A 24,124-nucleotide genomic window follows, 5' to 3' on the forward strand; every position below is an offset into this window, starting at 1 on the left:
AAGGTAAATAAAATATATCGTTGTTTGTTGGTATTTTTTTGTGAATGATGTAGCAATTCTTCAGCATATTTATTTACTGTGAAATCATTATTGTTCGTGGGGGACCAATGTTCGTGGCTTTCGTGGGTAACCCTGGTCCACGAAACAAAACGAAAATTAAAAGTTAAATTGAAATACAACTTGTTATTTAATACACGAACATTGACCCCCAAATAAAAATGATTAAAAATGAAAAAGAAAATGTGCGTTATTTAATACATGAATAAATAATAAAAATAACAATGAACACATTTTATTTTTGTATTACTGTTAACAAATGTGTTCGTTACAGCATTTGATAATCCATTAACGTTCACGTCAAATAACGTAAATTTTTACAAAATCTAAATCAGCAAACGTCACTGGTTTATTCGGTAAACAACGTAGACGTCATTCCATTTCATCCTGAACGTGCTCGATCGGCGAGAAATCGGGGGAAACAACTGGACAAGGCAAAACATCGATATTCTGTTGAACAAAAACGTCCCTGACTAGGCGTGCAACATGTTGCCTTGCGTTGTCTTGCTTTGAATTTATTATTAACTTTGAATTTCCAATCGTCAACTTTCCTTACTTAAGCAGCAATATACCTTCATCACCTGCATACTGGGTATAAAATCTCTCAGTTTCTTCGATATGTAAGAGCATTGTCTACGTATGAACAATTTCTAAAACGAGATAAATAACTGAAAGACAAGTTGATGAAACAAGGCTATCAGCAGTCTCGTTTAAAGTCATCATTTCGTAAGTTCTATAGTCGATACAATGACCTTGTCAGAAAAAATTTATCAATAAGTCAAAGGCTGACTGACGGTTTTCATACTAATTGTTAGGGCATAATTTTAAAAATTGAATTGTCGGCGGATTTTTCCATTATTTCCCGATCATGACAAAGACTACACGGCTGGTGCGACCGGTCGGCAGGGGAAACTCACTTCCAATGTCACCTGATCCCACCTCGGATGTTTTGGAGGTCCGTATTTGCTCTGCTCCAATTTTGTATTTTTATTGGACTTTTGAGCTTGAATACTGTTCATTATCTCCATATACTTCATATATCGAGGACAATCATTGTCAATAATTATAGATTATTATAAGTAGTTTGCAAAATAACAAATTTCAGAAGCTGCTATGGACAATTTATTGTTTAATTTTGTGAATTGTCGAATTTCTAAAAGATCAAGGATTTTCATTTTTTAAAATCACAATTTTGTTTTGTTATTTGGAAAAAATAAATAAATTTTCTACTCTTTTTCACAAATAACTTTCTAAAGTTGAAAATATCGTTAAGGGGCGATTGCATTCCATTAATCAATTAAATTTGACTGTTGTTAATCGTTTTTGTGGAGTTGACGCCAAATATTGCGTGCACAGCCAACTTTGGTCATGGACTCAAGCCAATTTCGTACAGGGTATTCATCATGCCAAAACTTCCCGAAGTAGTGCTGTCTAGCCTCCGTCGTGTCATGGGGAGAAAAAACTGTCTCGGATTTAATGCTAATCCGAAAACATTCTAGCATAGATGTGATAGATAGATTAAACTGTTGTTTGTCTAAAGCGGACGAATCGAAACATGCCCTGGTCAAAAGAGCAGCAAATATAGGTCGGATCCAAGGAGAAGTTTAACTAGTTAACACAGTGTTCTTTGAAGAACTGGCTACAAATGTATGTGAATTTTATTTGTTTAAATTAGTTTTTGTCTTTGTGAGTAATGCTTCACAGAGTATGATTATGGTACTGAATGTAAACTGCATAAGCAATTAACAAGTAGAGACCTCTAAATAATTAGGGAGATAATATAGATGAAAGTTGATAGGATTACATTGCAGTCTAGACACTGGCTTTACTCATTACTGGAATTGTACTACAATAAAGACACGTAGGCAACAAGATTTAAAATTTTTCAATTGGTAGAGGAAAAATGGAAAGAAATAGGATTACTATTGTTTATCAACACCATTTGCTCTACAAGATAACACTTAAGAGTTTTATGTACTGTCCACAAATTGACATTGACTGTAGGTGTTTCTGTTATCCATTCTTACATGTATTTTACATACAAGTACTCTGAAGCTGATGTTAAAAAGAATGTGAAGTTTCTCATTAATATCCTCAAGATCTATATTTTTTGGAAACCAGCTCTTACAACAATCTGTCTGAATTTCATCGGGTATTTATTGTATTCCTGTATAGACCTACCTGGCTTTCACATTCCTTTAAGCAAAATTTATTCAAGAACGTCTGAACAAGAAGAAGAAAGAACTTTATTCGGTAATAACCGATATTTGCCCCCCAAACCAAACTTTGATGGAGAAATATTTAATTATGTTCTTATATAGGGGGGTATATGCTGACTTCAACGCACTGAATATTTTCATAAGTAATGACGTCAAACATGACGTAAATTTCATTTTTTTTATGAATTCTACAGAAAAATGTACATATTTCGTCGATATTTTGAGTAAAAGTCACCGAGCGCATGTGTGTTCAGGCTCAATATTTTGATATAATGTTTAGAATGATAATATCAGTGAAATATGTAAATATTGCTCCTGAGCAAACTTGTGCTCTCTAAATTTTAAAGCTAAAATTGTTGAAATTTTGTTCATTTTGTCGTCTTTCTAAAAAATGATATAAAATCAGACTAGTTTGTGATGTCATAAAAACAAAAATTGTGAACAAACTACTTTGAAACAATAATATGTTCTGTTCATTTATATTTCTCATACAATTTATTGAATTCAGCACCTTTCAGGAAGTTTTCAAAATTTGACTTTTGTGGACTGTAAATATATGCAATATATCGTAAATATAGTTCTTTCTAGCAGTAGCATTTATAGCCTTACATTTTAATATATATTCAAAAGTTGAGAAGAGTTTACACAAGGTTTACACACATTTGAAGTTAGGCATCTGAATTGGAAGAAATATTCACATATCAGCTCTCTCTGCAATATCCAATCAACAATTTATATTCCTGTAATCTTTCTTAACTGGAATCATTTGATATAAGATTATAAAAAACGAAGGAATAATCACCTTTCTAATTACTTCCTCAAAGACTTAAACAGAAATTTGGGCAATACACTAAAGTCGGAAACTAGGCTAGATATGAATTGCTCTTTAAAAGAGTAAATTACCCTAACGGCAGATTTAGCATTGTAGAATATGTTAATATGGTGCAAGAGGCGCTATACCTATGAAACAGAATTAAGATGTAAAAGATTCAAATGAAATGAAAGACATCAACCCTCATGAACGTTATTTTGTAAATGCAGCATAAGTGATTTAACAGAAACCGTTTACTTCTTAAGAACTGCATGGGTATTTTTATTGACATTTATCGTGCAATCTAAATGAAGTGAATTTATGCTCATGTAATTACAGTGCTTTATACAGTCATTTAGAAGCTAAGCTTTAGTTACTTCACTATCGATGTACACGTGCAACAGAAAAGTATGCCGTTATTTAACTCTCTTGGCCTTATATTAGGAAACACGCATGTATTATTTAAACCCTTGATTTATGATATCTCTAACCTTACTTTAGCATGCTTTGTCATGAAATTATTCCAAAAAGTGAAAGTAAAATGACGCAGAGTGTCATTATGGTTAAAGAGACGCCATTACATTGCACAAATAACTTTGCACCCCAATGGTCTCTTCACACCTCCACTGACAGTTTGATATAACAGACACTATAAGTCATTACCGGAGAAAGGAACATCCGAATCAGAAAGCGCAATAATGTCCGATAAAAGTATTATTAATCAGACATAAATTCTACATTCATTTTCCATGTAAAAATATCGGTCGAAGATGAATTGATTTCGTTTCAATGGTACTGTCATGGAATATTTAGAACATTTTTTCCTTTAGAACTCAAGAGACAGCTATAATAAAAAGGATTTCATGATTTCAAGTGTTTTTTACATGTCAGAATTTTTTTTTCCTCTTTAAAATGTGACAACTTCAAGAAAAAGAAGAGACTTTAACTATTTTTAAACAGCATGACTAATGGTAGATCATGCAGAATTATTCAGAATTAAAGACCAGTTTCACACACCAATCCAATGCTTAGGATATCTCATCACTTCTATCATTTATCTCATCACTTCTATCATTTCACACTTTCGGCCAAATTTCGTCACTTTCCATTGAAAAACCCAAACACTGAAATGTGTATTGATTTAGTCGTTCATTTCAGTATAAAAACACTATTGATCAGAATTCTATATGATGCATTATTATATTATTTGCATAATATATAGAGTCACCAGCAATGCCCCTTTCGTTGCTCCTGATATTTGATGCACGCACCTGTATTGATTAGCTTTGCGTTTAATGTATTTTCTCACACGATAGCAAGTTATTCTCTCACAGATAACCCAGGATACATTGAAAACTTGGATCACTTAGCTGCTGGTGTCTCTTTAGATAATTCAAAGCATATTTATTTATCAGCTTTTCTTATCAATAACAGCAACAAGACGATATGGTATACTATGGCTAGCTAGAAATGCCGATCGCACAGAGTTTTTATTTTCACGAAAGCACTGGTCCTGCAGGTAAGCTTTTTACTCTGATTAATAATAGATTTCTCCTTTAATCAATATCAATCATGTCCCGTCCACTGAGGCTGTAAGAATGTCGCTGTAGTAAGAAAAGCAACAGCCTCAGACGACAGATTATCCGGGTCTCACAATCCTCCATCACATTATAGCTTTATAATGGACTATTTCTCTTTGTCGTTTTCAGTGGTTTGAAGAACAAAATGTCGGAGATGGTATTTAAGAAGAATTAAAAAGATTTGCTTCGAAATGCTTTGATATTAAAGGACTGTTATTGTGGATATTCAAAGCTCTAGGAATGTGTCTTTTTTCATAATGAGGAAAGTAGACATTCTACTGTTGCAGATTTCTATGCTGGTGACGATTAAACATGGTAAATATTACTCTTATTATTGATTTAATTTTAATTTGATTTGATAGCATTTTGTTTTCATAATAAAGAATCGATTTAAAGAACGGACCAATGCACATTTAAAAATTACATGTATTTAGATAAAAGAAAAAAACTACATATTACATACTTGCACTAATTTAGATAAAAAATAAAAGTAAACATAAAATAAAATTGGGATTTTTAAAAAAAATCTTAATTGCAGATTCATGTCGGTTTTTATAATACAATAAAATATAAAAAAGCATTTTAAAAATAATTCAAGTAGAACATGGCACCTGATCCCACCTCTGATGTTATGGAGGTGCGTGTTTGCTCTGCTACTTTGTATGGTTTCATTGACTTCTGAGCTTGAATACTGTTCGATATATCCATATATTTCATTATACAAAACTAATTCAATATTCGAGGCACCTGATCTCACCTCTGAAATTCCCAGAAGTCTGTATTTTATGCCATCTTCACATATCTGTATGTTAATAGATTTGTTTTTAGATTAATCACTGTTCTACATCTTCATTTTTTTAAATATAAAAGTAGACTGTTCAGAACGTACTTTAAAAATGGACGCTGAAGGACATATTCAAATAAATTTTACGGAAATAATATACATGTACACATGTACACAAACTTTCAAAAAAGCCAATTATCTGCGAGGCTAGTCAGATCTAAGGACTGACACTCATCACATTGAGTAAGTTTTGTTTTGCCAAGCTTTTTCTGTGTGAACAGAAATGAAGTAATGGAAAAAATGCATTAAACGTTTGATTTCGATACTGTTATATTAATCAATGCAAAACAATCATGTTTATTGTATTGTTAACAAAAATAAGAAATTATAAATCAAATATACTATGGTTTCATAAAATTCATTGAACACCAATTTTCGAGGATTTCGTTGTTGAGCAGATCCACGAACTCAAATGTTCCTTGAATTAAGAAATATGATATTCATTTGTATAGGCAATGCTTTTGTCTATGAAATTACGTTTCCTCGAAAATGTCTGATTTACAAATCCAAGAAAATCGATGCCAACGAAAATTGATGAAACCACAGTAGTAGAAAATATGTACATTATTTTTTATATTGTTTACTTTATTGCTTAATTTTGTCCATCTTCATTGTAACTCTTATTTATCATTGCAAAATCTCTAATGAGTTTGTACTCTTTCAAATCTTAAAAGAGATTAAGAAAGATCTTAATTTTATATTTTTAAAATGAAATGTACATTTAGGGACACATGTGTGATATTTCCCCATAGAAAATTGTCTTATTTTCTTTTTTCCCACTTAACATTTCACTGAATGAAAGCATTTTTATGGCAGATCCAAGTCTTTATAAGATAAATCAATACGTGATTAGGAAAAAATAACCTGACCCCAAAGGTAATTCTTCTGGCTATTGATTTTATTAAACTAACTTCTAAAGATCATTATTCGAAAAGAGGACAGCATTTAAACAATACATCTGTTTATAGACTTTTTTATATTTCTTAAAAGAAATTATAAGACCTCATTTAAATTAATAGATGTACAGTCTTTATGTATAACGAATTCAGACAACTGAAAAACTAAACCATGAACTCTCGAATTTATCGCTCAGTGTAAAAAAAAAAATCAATGGTTGAAACCATGAGTTTATCAGAAATACACACGACTATGACTACATATATAACAATTAAACATAGATAAAAACCCATTTTTCATTTACAGTATATCTAGTTGGATTTTTAAATAATGGACTTTTAATTAAACCCCAGTAATGATATTGTTTAATCCAATCACTCCATTGATCCTTAAAATGGAATCGCAGGCTCCTCGTTTTCTCCTCGGGCGTTTTTCTTGGTGGTGTTTTCAATAAAACATTATATTGTCACTTTATTCCGGGTTGCACTTTTAACCCACGTCAAACTGCAGTTGCTTCATTAGGCAAATATTGACTGTTTGACACTCGAACACTGGCTTCAGCGAAGGATGTGGGGAAAAAGCTTTGATTGGAGACCTGCTGCGATTTTCTAAAAACAAAAAAAAAATCTTAAAGGAATCAATTAAAAGGCATTGTTCCTGCTAAAAAGCTACAATTTGATTTGATTTCAAAGAAAACAATCATCTAGGTAGTCGTGATTTTAAAACTAAGTTGCAAATAAGCACCTCGATGGATCAGCTATGATATTTAATTAAGTGCTCCAGCGATTTGTCAGCCTAATAATAGAGAAAAACAAAGGGCATACCATCTACTGACACATGTAAGGAGAGAAAAACAAAGGGCATACCATCTACTGACACATGTAAGGAGAGAAAAACAAAGGGCATACCATCTACTGACACATGTAAGGCAAGCCAAATGGTGATATGGCACGAACAAAAATGCACAAAACTTTTTGGTGACAATACGTAAAATAGAACGAATCATATTGTTACAAAAAGTAGATCACACGGTCTAGTCATTCTGTTGTAAGAACAGCGGACAGTAACATTTTAATATCCAAATCAGTAACAGATTCTTGAACAGCATATTTGTTTATAGCTTTTTACGATGATATGCACTCAAATCATACGTATGTTATAGAAAATATTGTGAGGGGGAAATTTTATTAATTTCTATATGCTACATTTCGAATTTTTCTTACATTATTGATTACAAACAACAAGCAATGTCTTATATCAATATTGCTTCAAAATCTCGTATATATGAATATAACTTTAAGAAATATACTTTGGCTTGTTTTGATTGTGTATGATAGAATAAAGATGTAGCAAATGAACTTTTGACTGTAACACGATAGAAGGATTACAATGGGTTCTGCAGAATCAAACAGTTATCGTATAAGGTCATTTGATGAGGACATTTCCCCTATGTAAGCATGTATTAGCATTTCTGTAGCAATACTTAAGCATATAATTCTGATATTAGTATGCTTAAATATTGCTTTTGATGTTAAATACCACATACATGTATAAACTTGCAGTCTCAGAGTAGGTGATCTGCACACTGTCTTTTATTGTCCATTGTCTTATTTCTTAGGTGTAAACAAATGTTAACTGAATAAAGCAACTTGAAGAATTTTTCCCTTTTCAAACAGGGATGATATGTTTATGTATTCCATCTCGTGGGATGAGCAAAAGCAATGCTTACATAATATATTGTTATAAAAATACTGCAATTGATCATCTTTTCGGGGAAAATTTTCTTTATGACAAGTTAAAGAGGAATAAAAAATAAGAATGGGTTGAATACTCTTGTAATCTTTAAACAAAACTACGGACATAACGTAAGGTTAGAAACTTGCCCTATAACTAAACATATTGTAGATAAAAAAAAACTGTGTATATAATTAACTGAATTTTTATTGTTGATAAAAATGTTTGGTATTAAGAAATTCAAATTATTTGCTACTTGAAATATTGTCTTTAGTTAATGCAATTCTAAATATATTTAATGACCTCAGAAACCAAACGGGAAAGCGTCTAGTGTTGTAATTAACCTCCCTTGTGTGGCCCATCTAAAGTTATTTACATCAGTAACCCACGCAAATGGTAAACCTAATTAGATCGAAGATATCTTGTGGCTACTCTTCAATATCAGTATAGACTTTTATTTGAATCAGTACAAAGCCAAAAAGAAAGTGGAAACCTAAGCAACAAAACGTAAGAACAATATCTCAAAGTCATCAAATGAAGTAATTTCCGCAGATTTGTTGGATTCTGAAGGACCCAGAATGGGCCTGACAAAACCCAAGCCTCCCTGCTTCTCCTGACGACACATCTGTCAATACTGACATGACACTAACGGGCTCAGTAGATTACATGACAAATGGGGCGATTTCCAATAGCCACAACTTATACTGAAAAATCGGATAATGGTTATCGGTGAACTTACAAGTCGATTTTTATGCATTTTCACAATTTCTGAAATTATTTAGATTTATTTGTAACATCATATACAAAATACGTGGAAATACTTAAAGAAAAAGTTAATAGACGTCTATTTGTCTCTTTGTGACATTATAATCGCTCTTGCAAGCGCATCTACCTTCCGATGAATATAACGTCAATTCCAGTTTTATAAATTGTTTGCGCAAGTAGATAAACGACATTATAAGAGTCATTAATCGATTAATACAATAATTAGGGTCACAAACTGCTTTTGTTTTGGAAAAGAATCGTTATAGGATTGCATTTTAAAAACTCATTAATTAAACGTTTTGTTTATCCAAACTTGATAAGTGTCCAACGGTTTTCATTTTTTACTAGAAGTTATTTTGACAATCACTTTAATGTAAACGAAAACACTTTTAAAAAATTAGAGTTCTGAATGAGATTGTATATATAACCTGAAAAGTATATTATGCATAATCACAAAGCTTGTACATTCTGTAAAATGCTTTTACTCGTACTTGTCTTTAAGGACAGATGATACAAACAAAACATGGATGAATGGATTGGTATATATATTTTTGGTCTAATTTCATTGCAAATGATGCAAATACCAAAATTCTAGAATGTAAAGAAATTATAAACCTTCTATGATGTTCAACATTCTGTCTTCTGAAACCATCCTTATTAATCCATACAATTTTATTTTCCTTTCGAATCCAATTTTCGTGGAAATTTGCATTAAAAAATAAAAAACTACGCGGTGAAACTTGTCCATTTTACTCATTTAAACATGACTCTAGTTGTTATTTTTATATTTTTTGACAAAGGTTTGTTTGTATCATCTGTCCTTAACATGAGAAATAAATACAAAGAGGACTGGATGGCTGTGGCCATTTTTAGACTACATTGTATATTGGTCTCCTTTAGAAGAAGAACTTCATATAAAGATATACAAAATGATCAAGTTTTAAAACTAAAATGTATGATTTTTTTGCTAAATGATAGTTGACACCTTAAGATATCATTTCTAAAAATAAGATATATCTGATGGTTAATTGTTTGACCCCCCAGGCTCCCTAAACAAAGAAACTAACTGTGCATTGTATTTTAACCAAAAAGAGTTTAAAAGCACAGTTTAATTGATGGTCAGCCCTCCATGGCACCTGATTCCACCTCTGATGTTTTAGAGGTCCGTGTTTGCTCTGCTCCTATTTTGTATTGTTTTATGGACTTTGATATTGAATACTGTTCGTTATCTCCATATCCTTCATAGTTTTAAGAATTTAAGGAGATTTGATCCTAAACTTTTGAGCAGATTTTGGACAAATCTAACTACTATCTTCTGCATACTAGTATCTGCATCAATTTTTTGTTTAAATAAGAATAAATTAAGAATCCACAATGCAAATTTAATTATATTTGATCCACAATGCAAATTTAATTATATTCGATACAATTAAATTATATGCAAAACATACAGTTTATAAACTAATTTTGTGGCTGAATATTTTAAGTAAAAAATGGTCCTTTGTCTCTTTTGAAGAATGTACAGAACTGTTTAATTTAGACTTTTTCCATAACCTGCAATTAGGGTTATATTTTGTTCATTGAAGTGTTCTTATGTCTTTTTGCGAAAATATCTTCAATTTTTAACCAATTAAGAATTCCATAATGAAAGTTTTTGAGATAACGACCAGTATTTGACTCAAAAGTCCATTTAACAATACAAATTTTGGAGCAGAACAAACACGGACTTCCTCAATATCAGAGGTGAAATCAGGTGCCACAGAGGAGTGAGGATCCCCTGTCGACCGGTCACATCTACCGTGTGCTCCTTGACATAATCGGAAAAGAACAAAAAAAAAAACATCGACAATTCAATGTCTATTCCTTGTAAACAATGGCCTATCATGAATTAGTGTGAAAAACGTCAGTCAGCATTTGACTAAATGATAATTTTTTTTTGGCTGATAAATTCATTAGATCAACCATAGAACTTACAAAATGATGACTTTAAACGAGACTGCTGATATTCTTGTTTCATCAACTTGTTTGTCAATAACATTTCAGAAATTGTTAAAATGTATAGCAATTGCCTTGCGTATCAAATCAATTGATAGATATAAGCCCCCATATGCAGGCGATGTATATATATTGCTGCATAAATAAAGGGTGTTGAGTCTATTTATCATGGTTGCTAGACCACCACCAGCGTCTTCTTCTAGTAAAATAGCCAAATATGAAACAGATGTGTCAAAGCTCGCCGGAATAAATCATATAAGACATATGAATGGAAATATTTGACAGTTCGTATAATGACAAATGTTGCATTTTCTTTTGCATAATTTTAAATGAGTCTAATCAAAGAGATGAAGACTGCATTTAAGCTTAGGGTCTATTTTCTTTTTTAGAAACAATAGTTAAAGGATTGTCCTGACAAAACTTCTTTATACTTATCTACAATTTATAGTTAAGTAAAACAAAGTATACTTCATTCCAATAGATACTTTTAATTTGTTTAATTTGATTAACAATGAACCTTTACTCTATAATCATTTTTGAGGATTAAGAGCTTCAATATTTTCAAATCAATATAAGTGATATAAATGTTTACATCAATACATCAATGTACATATAAATAATATTTCCTTCAATGAAAAACAATAATTTATAGCGATATTTAAAGATAAAATAAAACGATATTTGATTCATAACAAATATACTTTGATTGAGTGTAAACTTTAAAACTGTACTTATTTATAGTTAATAACAAAAAAGCAGAGTATGACGAATTATGATCAATTTCATAAAACTATAAACAATACAATGAAATATATGGACATAACGAACAGTGTTAAAGCTGAAAAGCCCAATAAACAATACAAAATAGCAGAGCAAACACGGACCTCCGAAACATCAGAGGTGGGATCAGGTGCCACGGAGAAGTGATAAAACATAAGGAGTGAGCAACCCCCCTGCCGACCGGTCACACCTGCCATGTGCTCCTTGTCATGATCAGGAAATAACGGAAAAACCCGTCGTTAATTCAGTGTGTAAATAATCGATTAAGTAAACATTAAGTATGAAAAACGGAAGTCAGCATTTGACTCAATGATAAATTGCATTTGGTGACAAGGTCATGGTATCGACTAAAGAACATACGAAATGATGACTTTAAACGAGACTGTTGATATTATTGTTTCATCAACTTGTTTGTCAATAATTTGCCTCGTTTTAGATATTGTGCATAGGTAGAGTATGCTCTTGCATATCGAATCAGCTGAGAGATATAAACTTCGTATGCAGGTGATGAAGGTATATTGCTGCATAAGTAAGGGAAGTTGAACATAAAACTAAATAACATTAAAATAACACAACTTAAGTTTATTGTATTTCTCTAGGGTGATGACACATACCTTTTAAAGGAACCAACCTCCTTACGTCTACCCTGATCCCCAGAGAGATTTGTGATTTTCAAGATAAATCCTCGTTAATGTTACAATAAATAATAATATTTTAATCAACGACAATAAAACATCTTAATAAACATGCTTAAACGAAATGGGAAAAAAATTATTTTACAAAGTTGCGACCAAATACAGACTTATTTACATGTTAAAGCACGTATTAAAATTTCACCAATTTATAAAACAAAGAAAAAAAAACATACCACGAAACAAATAAAAACTATTTCGAGTTGAATTAAGTCTATGCGGTTTACTAATGCATAAAATGATGTATGTATCGATTTTATCATCAAATAGATAAAGGTCGCCCAGTTATAAAATAGGATTTGGGTAGACGTTATTAGATGAACGATAGATTAGACATCCTCATTTATTTTGAATGAAATTAGCACCCTCCAAATGTACATAACACAATAACAACTGATTGAATTTCCCAATAAGGGTTCAGATAGTATGTCAGGTTTTATATTAAAAAGGAAGCCTAATAGAAAATAGATAAATTGAATTAGAAGGTGTTGGCGCCCGGTTAGGTTCGCTGCACAACACTTTTTTGCAATACATTCTGAGTTTTCCCGAACACCAAGATTAGGACTTGAATACTTCCCTTAATAGAATAAATTATACAACACCAATCATTGTTTTGTTTGCATTCACTGAAAGTTAAATTAACGAATTTAAACAAACTCCCCCAAAATGAATGTATTATGTCTGGAGTTATTTTATTTATATGCATAAAAGAATAGCAAAAAAGAAATTAAACGTACAAAAACATTGAAATATTTAAAATGTGTATACATTAGGTATGGATAACCTTTTTTCGTGTAGTTTTATTTTAAATGTGGAATATATATATGCGAAGCTTTATATTGATAATACACCTTCTAGAGGAGAGTTTCTTTTTGTTGCCATTGCTAATATATATACAAAATCAATTTAAGCCGGTAAATTGTTTTGTTTCGGCACCTTAGTCTGATTTCATACAGAGTAAAGAAATCTCGTTATCTCGTGAAAGCTTCTAGGACTTTAGCTGACTATTACTGAGACATTAATACAAGCTCCCTCTTTCGACTTCCAGCACTGAGTGAAGGTCATGGCGACTCTACCAGTAGAAAGGATTTCTTGTTGATTATCTGTAGATTTTTTCTGAGTTTCTCCCGAGAAGAGAGTTCTACAGAGCTATCTACATTATGATCACAATCAAGACATTTGTAAAATATAAGCAAAGAGCTTTTTATTTTTATGTTACGCCCTTTAAGATATCTGTATTGCAAGACGAAGTGTTTTATTGTTTACTTAACACTGATACACAAATACAGAAGATTGCCAGGTGATGGCTTTGTCAGAGGTAATAGCAGCATTCCTGGAGAATTGTGTACTGTATTTCCTTGAAATGTCCTTGGAGGGGTTTAAAACACACAGTGAAAAAAAAAATAAAATGGTAGACACAGTTATATATTATCTTATACTCTCTATACTTGATAAAAGATTAACTGTAACTTGGACTTCGAAGGATGCATCCATTACAAAAACACCATGCTAGTTTATTTATTTAGAAGGAAAAAAACTTTTTTCTTACCACAGAAAAGAATTTTATTTAATAAATGTTGTTTTGTGGTAATGAAAAGGGTAAAGTTAACGAAGAGTAATTGTTCTAAAACAAACAACAAAAATCCAAACAGACAATCCAAATCTTTATGTAGAGTTTCGAACAGTTATGAGTCAATAACCCAGGAATATTCTTTAAGTTGAATCATGTGCCTAGGGGGATAAAACATCTGCTTTTGACTTGTAGGCCTTCAATACGGACAACAAAGCAAGTAATGACACATCCTCATGTACAATTCAAAATGGTGCCATTTGCCTTAAGTTAGGTCCATTAAATCTTAATAAACGATTGATACAAATGAAAACTGCACGTTTGCCTCTACATTAATCAATTCATTAAAAAAATTTGAATTTTCAGTTTACTTCTTTTTTGCTTTTAGAACCCATTAATTAAAATAATAATAATAATCTACCCTAATTAAGCTCTAGTCAATTTGTTTTCTATCATTGTGAGAATCGCCACTTGCTTGTGGAGGGCTTCAAATTTAGACTTGGAAATTCATTTAGTTGTTGGGAAGTTGTAAGGAACGATAAGTTGCTGCTATGGACTTCAACAATTTCGTTTAAAGTCAGCATTTTGTTTATCATTGGGTCTTTTTGGGCTGACGTGTTTGATACTTAATGTTAGGCATTTGTTTAAAATTACACCCAGTTTAACTGTACAAAATATCCTTGATCAATTCGAAAGCCTCATGGCGGAATCAATTAGTCCTTAGGGGATGCTTACTCCTTTTAGGCACGTGAATCTACCTCTGGAATGTTCAAGGGGTCTGTGTCTTATGCCCTGAATACAGTTTAAGTTGCTTATAGATTGTTCAAGATCGACCTCTGCTCATTATCCTTTAACATTGGATTCAAACCCGCAACATAAGGATCAACTTATGTCTTTCACTTTTCCCTGATGGCCCGAAAACAAACAAATACGGCCTAATCATATCAACTTCCATAGTTCATTAATCACGTAAGAGAACAGTATGATATTGGAATAATCAGTCTAAGTGCACCTGCCTGGGGTTTGACTGATTGCCAATGTTACTATAAACATACTATATACATGTCAGATTGTTACTCTGCGATGGATTCAAACTAACAATGATGTAATTTTTCGTGATACAAATAGATATTACCAGTTTTCTTCTTTATAATTAAAGATGTTACTTCGAATTTACATTAAAATATGTGTTGGATACATATTTTCTGTACTTTCCTTTTATATTCAAAATCGCCAGTTGAAATTTAGAATTTTAAATATTTACAGAAACGACATCTGGAAAAAAAAAATCATTTTCCCTAATTCCATGCTTTTTGTCTTTTTACACTTTGTAGCTACGTGCATCAATACTTACTTCGTTTTAGTCTTATATTCATCGTATTTTGTATGTACATTCTAAACTTTGCTATTTTAGAACTCTGTATAGACTGATACTGAGAGAGTATGTCTGTCATACCGTATTTTCCCACATTTCAGAACTCTGTAAAGACTGTTTTTATGTACTTCTTAATTTGAATTTTTCTGTTCATTTAGTGATAATAATAATAATAATAATAATATCCTTTATTTATACAGGATTGCACAATTAGTTTACAACTAGTTTACATTGTGGTCCTGAAAACATATATACAGACAGATGATTATGTACAGAAACATAATGTCTGCTCTTGATATTTTGATTTGTTATTTTCTACAGACCGTTATTTGTATATACATATGCACTCCCATGACTATTCTGTTTCCATATTCTCTTAACATTGTTTTGTCAGTATTTTCATTATTTTTCTTTCTAATATTTTATTCTATAGCCTTATGTTAATGTATCTTGATTTTGCAATTTCGATATTTTTCTAAGACTGTCTCTACTGTGTGATAGTTTTGTCTGTCATTCGTGAGTTTGCTTTTTTTAAGTATTTCTCATAGACTGTTTGTCTACACTTGATTTTTATATATTTCAGTATTCACAATAGACTGTTCAGAATGTTAGTCCTAATTTCCCTTTTCAGTATTCTCTTTAGACAGGTCTATTTGTGCTTCATAATTTTGTTATTTTAGTATTATCTTCAGACTGTTACTTCTCTATTTTTTGATGTGGCTATTTCAGAATTCTCTACAGATGTTAAGTCTGTACTTCATGTACTTGTTTTTGCTTTTTCAGTATATCTATAGACTGTTATATCTATACTTCATTATTTTTGTGTTTTCAGTTTATCTATAAACTGTTATATCTATACTTCATTGTTTTTGCGTTTTCAGTTTATCTGTAGACTGTTATATCTATACTTCATTGGTTTTGCTTTTTCAGTATATTCCATAGACTGTTATGTCTGTACTTCCTTGAATGGCCAAAACAAGGCTTGCGATGACGAATTCAAAAAAGACCTAACCACCTCCCTCTTCATTAGCAGAACTTGTGTGTTCGAATTCTTCAAAGGCACTCACTGCATAAAGCTGAAAGGAAAAAGAAGTAAGCTATCTGTGCTATTTTTATTGGCATGCCTTATGTTCTTATTCCTCTTTTTTAAAAAATAAAATCCTGACACAAAATCATAATTGATATTTCATACTCTATACTGTCAAGTTTGAGATGCTACCAACTACCGATGGACATCTGCATATTAAGCCCTTCACTTGGCACACAGGGCCAATGAGCAGTAAGGAATCTTTATCGTGTCAGCACCTTTTGCGAGAACTTGTTTTCATCCAAAGGACCGGTCTCTACGTCCCGCATTGGGATTCGAACCCTCAACGTAAGGATCATCTACTTACTCCGCCACTCTTACCATTGCGCCTTCGATGGTCAAAAGGATTATGGAAGAAAATATCGAAAACAAAAAATATAATTTTTTAAAATGGATTTTCTAGAATTTATTTCAAGAGTGGACAAGAGTTATTGAAACTTTAAAGAATGCGGAGCATCCCAAATCCAACTTAATCATTGAATATCCTCTTTATATGCTTTAAGAATTGTTTTGGAAAGAATTCAAGGATCATTTCAATATCTAGATTAACAGGCCAAAATGCTTATGCACTCAGTGACCTTAAGGTTAGGATTCTTTTCGCTTGCTTTAGAAAAGTGTAACTTGATTTTTAACTGTATATCAATCAGAGTAGATATATTTTTGTTTAGGTTTGGTTTGTAAAAAGAAAATAGGATTTGTATAGCTCAACTAATACATTGAGACATCCTCATTTATTTTGAATAAAATTAGCACCCTTGATCAGCATGGTTTGGAGGAATTAATTCGTTAGATTCATGTAGTATAGAGTGTTCAATACCTACATGTACCTAAAGCTTTCTCTAAAACTTTACTGTTTACTTGAAGGTTGTTCAATTATTCATGGTTTCACCCAAAATAAGTTTCCTTTATAATATCTTTTGTATTATTTTCCAAGATTTTAAACCTACCAAAATAAGAAATAATGACAAAGTTATAAAGTATAGAAAAATTACGCTTTATTATATATATTACACATTTTATGCCGATCGTTATTGACGTTGCGAAATAATGACTTATTTTAGACTAAAAAGAACGTTTTTCTTGATGTAATGTTGGATTTCGTAACCAGCCCTGTTGTTGTTTTCTTTGTTCCTTGACAAACACGTACTCTAACCTGTATATTATCATAAAAGTCAACACAGAACAGACACGCGTAATTACATCACAATATTAAAAGGTGTCTTTTGTAGGTTTGCCCACGTGCTTCTCCGAAACATTAGAACTGCACGGAAAGAAACGCTAAAATATAAATCAAAGAAATATAAAATCAATGTCTTCTTTTATACCTCTGTCATTTTTGTTTTACAAACACATTGTGGATGAAGATATCATTGTGAAGAAATGTTTTATGACTTTCTTTCATCTTGCATATCTTATTGATTATTTGTTATCGTGCATGCAATTTGTTTGATAAGTACGTCAAGGTATTCCTTAGTTTTAAATTTTAAAAATTTAAGTCCTTGCGTCACCGGTATTGAATTATTTGAAATCAAAAGCGTTAATTAGTTCAAGGCTATTTCACCTACAGATTTCTGTGAAAAATTCGGACTAACATTGATAAAATATCTTGATAAAATTTTTAAAATGTATTATAATAATTCTGCCTAAAATTGATAAATTATATTGTTAAAATCTTTGATTTGTATTACAATGAAAAAAATTAATGGCAATCATTAAAAATAATTTTCAGTTATCTAGTATTGAAACATTAATTAATACCATTAGCCTTAATCATCATTTCTAACTAAAATATCTCTATATATTATTACGACTTCAGAATGTCAACTGTTTATTATACTGCCAATTGAAAAAGGGGATGGTATATACAAAGAAGGCGATCAGGATGTCTATACACCGGTCCGTCCGTCTGTTATACGCTTTTTGGTACCCATCTCCTTCTTATACTACTTAATGAAATTGGATGAGACTTTCAAAGAATCTGTGTTACATAGTGTCATTGTGCACCTCCTATTTCACTTTTTGATCGGACACATATTTTTGGTTTTCCGTAACAAAACGTGAAAGTTTGATACTTTTATTTTTAATATTGAAGGGTTCCCATCTCTTATCCGCATTTCCTCCAATACCACTGAATAATGTCATTATACTTTCACAGATTCTTTAGCACATAATGCTATTGTGCACTTCTTATTATAGTTTCTGATCTGACACTTTTTCCGGTCTCCAAGGTAAAAAAGTTTTTGCCATTGTAATCTTGTGGAAGATTTAGTGAGCTCAGTGCTCATGTGAACAGTACCTCTTGTTTAATACAGCTAATTATACATTTGTTCGATAAGTTTTAAATACTTATCTGTAAATTTCAAACTGTCCGGGATTCAATATATAATTATATTTTTTTAATGTATGATAGCATTCAAAATATGACTATATTTACTCTTTGAAATTAACATTAACAACAGATTAATGTGTGTGACAGACCAAATGAGAACGGAACAACAATTCAGCTAATTTAGTTTTGACATAAGACCAAAAATCAGGCGTTAATTGATTTATTTTTAATTCGAGAATTTTCACTCATATAGAGACGTCACCATATACCGGCGAAGGGCTTCAAATTTTGGCCTTTACTCGACACTCAGCTAGGGCCATTGAGCGGTGAAGGTTTTTAATCGTGCCAACGCCTGCTGTGACGCGGGTCCTCGGTTTTTTTAAAAGGTCTCATCCGAAGGACCCGTAACTTTCACTTCAAAGCATAGCTAAGGAACAGTTGTTACCCATTTTTTATCGACTTAGGTCAGTCGGGGCCGAGATTCGGACTTACGACCTCCCGATCACGGAGCTAGCGCTCTACCGACTGAACTACCGTGAACGGAAGCGGAAGCAGCGGATTATAATAAAATGAATCTAACATTTATTTTTAATATAATCTTTCTACCTTGATGCTTCTGTGGTCAGACTTTTGAAGTTCGCACTTTGTTCCACCTACATATGAAGTGTTTTTTAGAAATTTGGTTTATTGAAACTGCCGTAGCAACAATTCCTCAATTAGCTATTATAATAAACGAGCGGAAATTTCGTTTGGAACTTGCTTACACATGACACGTTTAATTTATTCTGCAAAAAAGAGTTGAACATAGGAAATCCTCCGCCAAAGATAAAAGAACTACTTTGTTCCTGCCGAAGTCCTATTTCCGTAACTCAATACTTAAATAAGTCCTGGATAAACGACAGAAAGCATTTACGTAGGAAATTGAATCGCTGGTACTTGGTATAAAATATTCTAAAAACATCACTCGAGGTGTAATTAAAATTTTTTTCTGGCAAAGAAGAACAGTATTCGTATGACGTCTATATAGTGAAAATTGCTAAAGAGAAAAAAAAAGCTTACATTTCGCCGAATCTTAATTTTAGATGAAAATATTTGTTTTAAATCGGTTATACACTGTACTTTTTAAAAATAACAATAATCTTTTTTAAAAAAAAAAAAAAAAATAATTATTATTAAAGATTTCAACTATTCCATTATATAAACTGTTTTGGGTTTAAAATATGATACCTTTGAGAAAAATTCTCAAACCAACTCTTGAAATATTTCTGCAATTTAATTTTTAAGCTATGTTAAATGTACACGCTGTTTTTCAGTTTAGATCTCCTGCTCTTAAATGCTTCTATATGATGCCCGCTGTTTTTCACATTACCTCTAATTAACAATCTTGATTCTGTTACTACCAACATAGTCTTCCTTTCAAAATTGTTTATCTAAATTTTGTGGGGGAAAATAAGAATAAGCAACGTCAGCTATTCCATCAAGACACAAATTGTATCATTAGTTTGCGCCGAGTGAGAAGTAAATCGATGAAGCCTAACGCTGATTAACCACGGAGGCCGCGAAGCACAGCGCCATTTTCAATATCGCTGATGTTTTAGAAAATGATTTTTTAAATCTTTGGATTTATCATATTGAAAAGTCTTATTCTACACTAAAAGATTTAAAACAATTTTCAATGAGTTTTTTTTTTCTTTAACGGAAACCCCATGCCTGCTGTTGTTCTGATTAGCAAAATTTTTAAAAATATGATGTTTTTTTTGGGGGGGGGGGGGCATTATGATTTTTAAATTAAAAAAAAATAAACAACCAAATACAATGTATAAACAAAGTAATTTTACATATATTTTTAAATCAAAGTATTATAACTTGTAGGAGATGTATTTATTCAAATGTGGATACAGTATATCTAATCAAGAGTCCCTTCTAAATGAATACAATTTTATTCCATGGGATACAGGGTTTGCTCCTATAAAATTTATACATTCATATTTGTCCAATTGACAATAAAATATAGAAGAGCGACTGCAGTTAATTTACTTGCGGTCTAGTTGGTTGAACATTATGCATTGCTTCTGAGTTAAGAATAGCTCCGATTTCTGATAGCACATTTAGGGAAGAAGCGTATAAAAAAGACCCTTTGGCATGTACTCATCAGAAGTATTCGATATTATAATGGTCTTGCCCGATAAAAAATCAATAAAAGTGCAGTACTGATTTTACTTCATATTCACTATATTTTAACTTATTATCATTTTTAATTAGATTCAATAGTGTTAATTTGATATAAAATAAAATTAAGGGAGACAAGAGGTTCGACAGTATAATAAAATATGCTGTTGTAGATTGAAAAAAAAATCACGATGTAAACGATTTTTTTAATTTCCAAATTAATGCCAGTTTTTCACGAAACAAGATGAAAGCTGAAGCTTTAAACAGCACAAACTTGTTATCTCACAGAAAGATGTCAAAGAAAAATAGTACACTTTGTTACAAACTTCTTTAACAAAATATCAGCACAAACAAACGTTTCAATAATTAATACTATAGAGAACTTCAATATAAGTTACGTTTAACAAGCTTTAATGATTTATGAAGACTTACTTTGAAGTGAAAGTTAATCGTTCACAAAATTCATATTTATTGATTTTTTCCGTTGCCTTAACACGAAGCTGAAATTACCAAGTTACGGAATACTGTCACCAGCTTGAGGACATATTGCGGATCCTTATCGGCGATACCGGGCCATCGATATAAAATACTTCAAAACGCAATTATCAGGGGAGAAGACTGCCTGGAGAGACCGGAATTAATTAAATAATACACGAATTATTACACCTAAGGCACCGGGGAAGCGGGAACTACAAATTCATTGCCAAAAGTGCTTCTCTCTTAATCATTTTCGAACTAATCCACATGACGCTAATTAAGATTCATTATTGATATAAAAAATATATTAAGATGAATAAGGAGGAGAATGCCCCTACTTTTGTCAGGATTCTGGACAGCCCTGCAAAATTATTCTTGTTCAACATTGTGGGCAAAATGTATCTATTTCAATATAATGCTTGAATCTTCACTATGCATATTTAAACAAAATCTTATTTTAATCTTGTGATTTATAGAAATCAACTCACCAAGCATCACTAAATAGTGTCTTTTTCTTTCTTATTTCCACTACTGCTTAAAGGATTATGGACACAGTTTCAACTGAATTTTTTAAACCAGTTTTAATGCATACAATTCCTAACTAAGGCATCATCTTATGATCAGCAAAAAACAAGTTACAGAACTAAGTTTTTCATAATGTAAACAAGGCGCTCGTGCTTTGTTTTTGTTTACATATAGAAAATATCATATTTATAACAAAATGAAATTCAGCAAATCACTAGAAACTGTCTAATTGTATTTTGAATTAATTTCTTTATTGAAATTATCTATTTTGAACGAACAAATATAAGTATATTTATCTATGTAAAAAAACATAGCACGGACCCTGTTTACATAACAAAGGTTTTGAGCCTCAAATCTGTTTTGTATCTCGACAACTGAAGTTCACAATTTTGATAATCATTAGAAAGACCTTAGTTAAATATTTGTAAAAATCAAAAAATAAATTTGGACATTTTTAACTGAAACTGTCTATGCCCCTTTAATGCCAAAATGTGAAGTACCTTTGATATGATAAAAAAAAAATAATGTAGTGTTATTTGAGTGGAAGATATAGACTTATTTTATTTGCAATTTCCCTGAGTTGTTTAGAAATTCTTTAATTTGTTCTTGCGAAGATGTATTTGGATAAGAGTAATTTCAATCTCAAATTTACTAAATTATTCGTACAATGTATGTATGTAATAAAATTGCCATGTCCTTATAATGAAACATTTGTTTTAGAGCTTCAGTTTTCACTATATGGACGATGCAAGATTCCAAACTTACCCTTATAATTATATACATGTAGAGTTTACAAACAGAATTGTTTAAAATTGGTATAATTCATAGATATAAATCACTATGCTGTACCTTTTCAGGTGATGGTTCCAGTATCGTCGTGAGACAGTGTGGCGACTATGACTGGGGAAGCCATTGCGGGGATATCTTGTATGACTCGGGGGATGGTCGTGGGGAGGAACTAGTGGACGGATGCCTGGAATCATGTAACCATGATGGCTGTAACGCAGCCAACCATAGTAGCCAATGGACCATGACTGTGTATATTATTACTTTTATAACAATGCGTGTTTTCTCTCACATTTCATGTTAGCACCAAGTGCACCATTACTAAACAGAGTTTCAAACTGTGTCTATGTATGGCACGCCAAATTAACAAAAATGAGCAAATCATAGTTTCACAATCGATAAACAAGGTTTATCGGTTGTAAACTATAGTTTACGGACTGTAAACTGTAGTTAACAACGTTAATCTATATTTTACATCTGTAAACTATAGTTAACGCGATAATCTATGTTTCACAACCGTAAACTATACTTAACACCGAAAACTATCATTTGCGATTGCAAAACATAGATTATCTGATAAATACAGTTTCACGATTTGTAAACTATAGTTTACAAACCGTTAACTATAGTTAACGACCTGATAAATATAGTTTCACGATTTGTGAAACTATGATTAACAAATCTTGACTATAGTTTACGATTGTAAACTATAGTTTACAAACGTGAATATATGTTTATCAACAAAATCTATTGTTAACGCTTATTACAGACAGAAAAACTTAGATTAGCATTCGTAAACTATAGTTAACAACCGTTAAACATAGTTTTACAGATGAAAACTATACTTAACAAATCGTTAACTATAGTTTACGGTTTGTAAATTATAGTTTACAGTCGATAAACCTAGTTTATCAATTGTGAAACTAGGTTTATCTCATTTTTGTGAATTTGGCGTGCCATATCTATGTGATCATATCAAATATCTACAATATCCAACAATTTCATAGTTTAAACAATTTCCAGTGACGTTTTTCTTGTACAAGTAAATTTAAACCCTGCAACTGGTAGTTTATATTAAGAGAAATTTTTACAAAAAGAAACAAATTTAAAGAGAGTATTCTAAATATATAAATATTCACTTAAAGGGTAACAAGGGGGCACTTTAATGAATTTATATTATTTTTATTAAGCATATCAAAACAATTTTTACAATATCAGCATCATTTATGTTTTTTGCACTTCAATAGATCTATCGTGTGAATATTTATTCATCATCATTTTACAAAGATTTGTGTATTTTTCATATTATTTGACGAAAACATTTTGATGTGTTTCTTTTATCATATTGAATTTGTGAGATATATTGTTATATATGAATATCATTATAAACATTTTTAAATATTAAAAATTTTTAAGCATATACATGTTGATT

The 24,124-nt window shown here is 31.4% G+C and overlaps 2 protein-coding genes across 3 annotated transcripts in view; one reads left to right on the plus strand and one right to left on the minus strand.

Moving 5' to 3' along the window:
* Positions 1-24,124, minus strand: part of LOC134269766 (inactive rhomboid protein 1-like) — a 228,453-nt gene that overhangs the window by 166,035 nt on the left and 38,294 nt on the right. The gene's annotated exons all lie outside the window — the stretch shown is intronic.
* On the plus strand, positions 1,538-23,036 carry LOC134269765 (uncharacterized). Of its 2 annotated transcripts, XM_062751971.1 has the most exons (5): positions 1,538-1,704; positions 4,522-4,606; positions 4,797-4,982; positions 16,250-16,411; positions 22,764-23,036. In XM_062751971.1, the coding sequence occupies exons 3-5, from the start codon at positions 4,925-4,927 to the stop codon at positions 22,994-22,996; spliced, it is 453 nt and encodes a 150-aa protein (XP_062607955.1). In that variant the 5' UTR covers positions 1,538-1,704; positions 4,522-4,606; positions 4,797-4,924; the 3' UTR covers positions 22,997-23,036. The 2 variants fall into 2 exon arrangements, with proteins under 2 accessions (XP_062607955.1, XP_062607954.1); XM_062751970.1 differs by lacking the exon at positions 1,538-1,704 and having other exon boundaries at positions 4,372-4,606.

This window comes from Saccostrea cucullata, unplaced genomic scaffold (genome assembly GCF_032062105.1).
Source record: "Saccostrea cucullata isolate Sc308-1 unplaced genomic scaffold, CSIRO_AGI_Scuc_v1 ctg382, whole genome shotgun sequence".
Lineage (NCBI taxonomy): Eukaryota > Metazoa > Mollusca > Bivalvia > Ostreida > Ostreidae > Saccostrea > Saccostrea cuccullata.